Source organism: Penaeus japonicus, unplaced genomic scaffold, assembly GCF_977035675.1.
Source record: "Penaeus japonicus unplaced genomic scaffold, GWHDUDI00000001_assembly GWHDUDI00000037, whole genome shotgun sequence".
NCBI lineage: Eukaryota > Metazoa > Arthropoda > Malacostraca > Decapoda > Penaeidae > Penaeus > Penaeus japonicus.
The window spans coordinates 17,965,047-17,973,321 of record NW_028234439.1 but is presented as its reverse complement, the minus strand read 5'-3'; the positions used below and the strand labels follow the sequence as shown (position 1 = coordinate 17,973,321).

Genomic DNA, 8,275 nt, shown 5'->3' with positions numbered 1-8,275 from the left:
AATTTTTTTTATAATTTGAGATTTTACTGCAAGTTAGTTATTTTGTGTAGGCTAGCTGTATATGTGGCAAAATCATTCTAAAAAAAAGAGATAAAAAAGTATTCTTTTATTTTCTTCGTCATTTTTTTTTCTTTATTTTTTTTTTTTTTTAAACTCTTTACAGTTGCTCTGATAAAAGCTCAGTTCTTCAAGAAAGAGTATAGTAGTAGTAAGACTATACAGTGCTGTACGTCGCTCTATATTTGATGGCTCACATATTCGTAAATTTAAAAACGCACACCTTAATGTGTATCACTTGCTGCATTTTGTAGACACCTCATAGAAAATTTACGTATATAGAGAAGTAGTTAGAACCAGAAGTAATATTTACCTTGATTTTTTTTCTTTTTTTTTTTAATTATTATGTTTTTTTTAATATACCACCTTCAAATTTTCTGTTTGGTGGAAGCAACTGGTAAATAAGATAGAATCACCTGGAATGCAGATTTTTTGGGGCTGAATTTACAGAAATTGAAGAAGCCGAGAGAGAGAGAGAAAAAGGAAATTATATATTTTTCTTCTACTGGAAACTTTTCATGAGTACCCATTTTTTAAAAACCATTTTAGGTGTTGTCTTTCTTGGCTTCTGGCTTCAACAGGGCCAATATAAGACTTGCTATTAATATACATTTTTGACATAGCTCAATAAAGAATGCGTTACTGGTGAGTCACGTGGACTTGAATTTCTCAACAGCACTCACGAATCCCATCCCCACATTAGTTCCTCCCATTCGTAACAAAAACTGTTTTTTCTCTGTTCCTTTGTTGTTGTGTTTTCAACTCAATTGTATTTGTCCTTTTCTTTTACCCTGCCATTTCTCTTTCGTATGTGTATTCCAAGTTTTCTTTTTCACAGACGGATTTTCACTTTAAAGAAGTCAGACTCTTTGGTATAAACAAAACATTTTCATGGATGATAAGTTGAAGAAAACCATTTCATCTGTTATGAAAAACACAGACAAAAATATGCCTAAGAGTTAAAGTAGGGAAGAGAATTTAAATTCAGCTCCTAAGATACAATGCACATAAGTAACACGTTGGAAAGTAAAAATCTTCAGTAGACAATGTGTTTGAATGAAGTGTGGTTGAACCTTTATTAACTGCTAGCTACAACGTGCATCGGGAATTGCGATTCGGTGACATAAATTGCTACACGAAATAAATTTTGCACAATGTCATGGTCAGGTACTCGTAAGAAGAGAAAAAAAAGTTATAACTAACTTGCTTTACAAAGAATGAGTTTTTTTGTTTTGTTTTAAAGTATTTTAGTAAATTTGGTTAGGAAAAGAAATAATTGGATTGTGCCAGAAGTAGCTTAACAAAATTTCTAGTTGTCTTTCCCTTCATACTTGTCAGTGCTAAAGGAATTTTACAGCAAACCTTCCAAAGACCTCACTTCTCTATCACATGATATAGAGGCAACGAATATCACCACCATTGGAGTCAAAACGAATTCTTCGTATTATTCTCCCTTTGCATTAGAGCTTCAAAAAGGCTTTCTATATGATTGCATAGGTCTTTTAAATCAGACATTTGCTTTAGTATCTGATCAGTTCAGTAGTGTAATGTGTTGTTGTTTTACGAAATATGCTCTAAGCTATTTTGAAATATTGCCAGGCGAGTTTATACAGTCCATTGTAGCCAAAGTTAAGTGTATGTATGTATGAGGATTTAATAAAGGGTAAACTACCTTAGTGTCACTGCTGTAAGAAGGCTTTCAACAGGTTTACATTGTTTGTTTAAACATTCACTATTGCTAGAATTACTGTTGCTACAGTGTAGAATCAGCACTTGGCAAAATGGTTGGCAGTAAGAGAAAAGGCATAAGTGTGTATTGAATAGACTAATATATTGAATTATATGACAATCATTTGAAGCAGTACCTTTTCTTTAGTTGGTGACAAATGCATATATGTGTTTGTTTATATATACATTTATATTTATATAATATATATATATATATATATATGTATATATATATATATATATATATATATATATATATATATGTATATGTATATGTATATGTATATATATATATATATATATATATATATATATATATATATATATATATATATATATATATATATATATATATATATATATATGATACATTTTGAGTGGACTCACAAGTAGTCTCACACGAAACAGCAGCAGCTTCTCAGCATACAATGTCCGTAGCACTATACTTAAACTCACCTTTCCATTTCAGGCGGATTCAAACACAGTGAGAGTGAACATGGCCAACGAGAGGGCTGGCTCTCTGCTGAAGAACGCATAAACAGAGAGAGAACAGCTATACCTTTCCCTCAAGCGCTTTCATCCCGGGCCAGGCTAACACCTTTTGGATGAAGTGCTTCTTATGACTACAAAAAGAAGAAGAAAAAGGAAAAAAAAAAGAAAAAGAAAGAAATGTATAACCAATTATCCAATTTTTGGAAGTCCTAAAAGATCCTATTTCCAATCAGATGTTGTGTTCAGTCCTTGTTAAACCAGTGCCGGTCTTGATACTTGTGATCCACTTTCAGTAACTTGATAATGGCATGCGGAAAAGCTGGTTAATTTTATTTTGAAAACCAGATTTCTATATAAACAAATATATATATATATATATATTCAGCCTTCCAAATAATTACAAGAACAGTACTTCATTAGTAAGACGCATGTACAATTTGTTATACATATATATACATATATAAAGGTAATAATAATAATAATAATAATAATGTTTCCCCAGCTGTGCAAATACAGGGATGATCCCTCAGAAAATCCCTCTTGGCAAGTCTGGCCCCTTGCCGAAGGGAACTCTACTGTTATACTTTTCCCTTGTGTAGAGATCTGGGACTTGTTTTGTTATTGTTAAATGTCATTTGTTAATTTTGTAGGTATAGTAAAAAAAAAAAATCATCATCAAAGACATTTAAAAGGAAAACAATTGTCGTTTCTTTTATTCTATTTAAAGAGTATCGTTTTTGACCTTCCTGTTGACCAAAATCATTCATCATCTTTTGATTGTATAGTCTGTCTCCTATATTCTTTACTTTTCTTTTAGCACATAACTATTGACCATTTATTTATGATTTTTATACCTTCATTTCATAATGCGTAATCAACTATCCAGATATGAGCATTTACTGTATCTGATATTCATCTATGTACCTTTGTTGTTACAAGCAAATTTCAGCTTTACTGTTGGTCCTAGAAAGGGAACCTACAGCATGTTTTCTTAAAGCGAAATGTTCCTTGTGACAATACAGTTTAAGACCAGTCTAGTAGCCTCTTATCAAGGAGAGATAAGCAACTGTGAGTCTTCATCACCGTTTTAATGTAACTTTTTCCATGGACATAGAAACCAGTTATGTTAGAGGTGGGATCAAGGCTCATTTTAGCTGTTCACATCTCAAATTCATCAGACCTACTGTAGTAGTTGCTGTTTGGCCCAATATAGTTGAAAATAACCACAAACTTCTGTGTCTTCGCCTTAGAGTCATATCCGTGGCTTGCTTTGTTCCCCTTTTACTCTTGTGAAATGGGGGATCCCCAATTCCAGCTACACAATCTCCTCCTTTGGATTGATTCTTTTCCTTCAGTTCAGAGTTCCTAGACTGTTGCTTAATTGTTCACAGTTGGTTAGTCATCAATTGTGCCTACTTCTTGATTAAGTTTCTTGTTTAGTTTGCTGCCATTTTCTTGGGGAAATTCTGGTAGCTGGAAAAGAAAGCTCTCCCTAATGTGCATATTGGTAAGAAGGAATAGATGTATGAAGCAAGCCCTCTTTTTAAATTTAAAAACAAATTTTGCTATGTGGTAGCTTGAAGATGCAGGCAGTTGAGACAGGACAGTGACAAACCATGTGGTTATTGAGAGTTGATTCTGAAGAGAAAAACCCTTAAAAATTGGACGTTTACCATTGCTGTCTTAAGCAGCACATTATATGGTATACAATAATGATTATAAAGGAAACTTAGCACGTACCTATATCACTAATTACTTAGTCATCAATAATCTCTTATGATTCCAAACTAAATTGCAGAATCACTTCACTGCTTGACTCAACTCTATATTATCAAGACAAAGTTTATGTGACAATTAGACTATCTTGGAAGATCACACTGAATAGTGTTACATCATTTCCTGAAACATTTTTGTCTCAGTTTCAAATGATAGGTGAAACCAGATTCTTATTTCAGTAGGACATCAAAGTTGTCTTGCCATAAGTTTGAAAGATCTTCTGGTACTTGTAGTATTAAAAGAATCAAAGTTTATAAATCACTGTAAGAAAAAAAAAAAAAAAAAAACATGAGTGAAGTTTTCAAGACTAATTAAGGCATAAATTTTTTCAAAATATTTAATCAGATATTGGAGGAGTACAATATATTAGTTGGGCCATGTGGTGGGCTTAAGAGAAATGGTATAGGAGGTTGCACATTATGTGTCTTTTGTTACAAACCAATTTAAAAATTTGCGTATCGTTACTCTTAACGTATCAGTATTAAGGCTACTGAATGCAGATAAACTCATGGATTTTCAAATACTTTATGTCTGGATTGAGATTGGTATAGATTTTGTACAAGCAGGTGTTTCCTTTAAAGTGACACGTGGTTGTAAGCTGTGATACTCTACCTGGGTTTGAACATGCAAGTAAACAAATTCACATGTTAGGCCATATCAAAACTAATGAAAGGGTAAGATTTTTTGTAGGTCGTTTTTGTAGATCTCTTTGCATGTGATTTTTAGTAGGCACTGAAATCTTTAGTTCCACATTTGTTTGTTGTATACATCTTTTTTTCCAGAAATTTAGTCAGTTCACAGCTAATTTGAATATCATGGTGATAAGTCACATTGCAGTTGTGTGCAAGCTAATGAGAAATGCTCCACTTAAGTGCATGCCGTGGTATATATATAAAAAAAAAAGTTGAACCATAATTGGTTGCAGTGCTAGGTTGTTGTTGTTGCAACTTTCTCTAACTTACTCACATGCCACCTATATTGATTTAACTCCCACTAGTTAATAATGAATGCGACTGAGGTAGCGTTTGGATTAGCAGGTGGCATTTGAGATTGCAGGTACAAAGTAGGAAATTCAGGAATGTAAACCATGGAAATTACTTCGTGCAACACAGTTTGGTATGACAAGGTATTTACTATGGTTTACATATTCAGTGTCATCTTACTTTGCCTGTAAAGTTGAGTGATACCTAACTCAATGGAAGTTTTGTAGGCTTGAAGTCTGTACATTTGTAAATAAAAGTTTGCAAATGTAGAGCAAGCTTACATTACTTTTGACTGGAGATGCCTTTTCAAGTGAGTATAAAATCCTCCTATGGTGTAGCATAGGAGCAAACTATCCACAGCACAATATGGTGGCATATCTAGTTATTTAGCCATAGATCTTCATGTCCTTTTCTATTGTGATTTGTGTCCTAGTGGTTTGTAATAAGCAGAGAAGGCCCACCCATTTTTTTCTTGTGTATCTTCTCTGTGTTGGTTTATCCCAAAACGAGTGGATGGGAAGTTCTTATAATGGATCATGGAGCACCCTAGTTTTCTTTTTATACATTGAATAATTAAGAAGTGTGTAGGGTTTTGGAAGCAGTGCATCGAGATGGTTGGTTGTAGCTGCAGTCTAGAGGAGCCATTACTCTTCGGTTCTGTTCAGTCCGTCTGTCTGTCTGTCTGTCGAGTTCGTTTATAACCTTGTTTATTCTTCTTTTCTTTTTATTTGTTTTTCATTCATCTATGCAGTAAAGAAAGGAGTGGAGGAGAAAGAATATTGTTACCATAAAAGCCCAACTAAACCATCACTGGTTGTTATGCATAATACAAATAAAGAGAAGGTAGAAAATAAAAAAAATAATAAAAAATAAAAAAAAGGTCCCCCACATGTTCCAGGCAACCATGCACTGCCTCCATAGACATCACACTGCATGTTGATGGGCTGCTCCTTCCCAGGTACCACTTGACTTTTTTCTCTCCATGCTCCCCTCTGGAATCATTATGTATCATCTCATCGGCTGTTTCTCTCTCCAACGTTTTTTTCTCATTATTTATCAGACGATCTTTTATTCTCCATTGTTAAACTATAATTGAACAAGTGAGGAACTTATAAATGTTAAGATTTCTACTTTCAGTCATTCCAAAAAATGTTGAACATGGATGTTTACTAGAAATGTAAGCTATGTTTTGAAATGATGTGCTCATTGATTTATACTTTTAGGATTAAAATATTACATAGGGGTTTGAATCACAAAAAAATAGTTGGTTTTGATACTGGGCTGGAAGAATCTGATAGTATGTTGCAAATTCAGCTATGCATATATTCTAAAGTATTTGTGCTCTCCAAACTATGAATTGGTCTTTTAACAGTGTGTACTTTGAGGAGTTAAAGTAGGTAGAGGGAAAAGAAGTCTAAATTGTGAGTACTTTTTTCCTGTTTTTCTCATAGGGGAGCATCCGTTATAGTACATACGTATCATTTAATAAAGATGTAAACAAAATGTTGTTGTATGATTTAACCCCTGCCATGAAATAATAACATTATCTTGCAGATTATAGTCTTTTTTTTTTTTTTTTTTTTTTTTTTTTTTTTTTCAATCCATACACATTAGGCACTGACCCTCCCAACCTAGTTCAAATATCTGATTAGAAAATTCCAGCACATACTTCTTAAATTAAGATATTTGGACTACATGCTATCATTTTGGATTTATAATATTTGTAAAGCCATACTTTTTATGGATATATACATATCAATAAGTATCCATGTATAAACATTCAACTGAGTGACTGTAAGAGGATTAACCCATTCCCGACGGGGCTATTTCAGCTTTAAATGGCCAAAATGCTGGGACATTCGAACGCATAAGCCTAACGCGTCGGGATTCTCAGCCGCACTGGCCGCAAGCGAGTGCTGTGCGCCCACTCACCCGGCACGCTGGCCTGGACAAAATAACTTGTCCCTGCATCTGGCCCAAAAACCACTAGACGTGATATCTAGTCACCCGTAATTAACGGGTTAAGGATAGAAATATACATGTTAAGAATTTGGATACACATATTACAGGATATACAAGAAAAATTTTGCTATACACATCTGTTTAACCTGATCATGCTAGGGTGATTTTGGCTTCACCTGGTCTTAATGCCGGGGTATTTTAGATGGGCTATTTGCCCACTTCATGCACGAGATACTCAGCATGCTGTCTATACAAAATGCCTTGATGTGATATCACATCACATGTCGTTAAGGGTTAATAGAGATAATTCTGTTACTTTGTCAAATCACAAAGTAAATGAAAGGAATAGACAAAAAGGCTCTATTCAGATAAGGATTAATGGTTACTTGTAGCTATTCACCATCATTAAATGTCTTAAATAAAACATTCATTCCACTCACCCGGTGAATGTAAACACATATGCACATGCAAATACACAAAAACAATAAAAGGGAACTCATTCCGGAAGAGTGTCATGACACACATGACAAGTTTTTGGCCTGACAGTGGGTGTTAGGATGTACATGACAACATCACAGCATAACTGATCTTGGGGGGAAAATGGATGGTTTCATTTCTTTATTGTACTATGAGTTATATCTATTTAGTGACTGATGATGACAATTGCAATTATAATTACTGTAATTAATAAAATATTAAACAAATTAGGTTTCGTTTAAAATCCCAAACATAGATGGCACTACTCTCTCCTAGCAGTAACAGAAAAGTGAGCCTTGATTGACATCTATCCACTGTTTTTGGCACTATCTTCAGAGAGAGAAGGCATACAGCAAAAAGCCAATCTCCTGCTCTAAAGTACTTGCGGGGAAGGATGTCCAGGCAGAATGAGAAGAGGAAGATGACCTAGACCATGTCCAGTGTCTACAATGTGCCCTTTTGCCAGTATGGCTGCCTTGTGCTATGGTACTAGCAGTCATAAACACAGGTTTCTTTCTTCCCTATCTTTTTATGTTATAGTCATTACACATGGTTGTTTCTTTTGTATTTCTTTACAAAAGTACATGAATATCAAAAAAATAATGTTGATTCTTGCCCTCCCATAAATCCACAATACTTCTATCACACTCGGTATAAAGAACGTGAGCTCAGATGGACTCAATACTACAATTTTAGTCTACTGCAACATTAATAAAACCTGTCATATTAAACATATACATAATGAACAATACAGTAAAATACCAAATAAACACAAACACAAAAACTGACTAGTATTATTA

General features: G+C 33.9%; 1 protein-coding gene across 6 annotated transcripts in view; it reads left to right on the top strand.

The window, feature by feature from the left end:
* The window catches only part of LOC122245021 (synaptosomal-associated protein 25), a 103,655-nt gene extending 97,116 nt beyond the window's left edge, over window positions 1-6,539 (top strand). For all 6 annotated transcript variants that reach the window (XM_086532103.1, XM_086532102.1, XM_086532101.1 and 3 more), the window contains one exon: window positions 2,255-6,539. In XM_086532103.1, coding sequence (XP_086388229.1) covers window positions 2,255-2,323 — 69 coding nt within the window. In that variant the 3' untranslated portion in view covers window positions 2,324-6,539. The remainder of the gene's footprint in view (window positions 1-2,254) is intronic.
* Window positions 6,540-8,275: the final 1,736 nt, after the last annotated feature.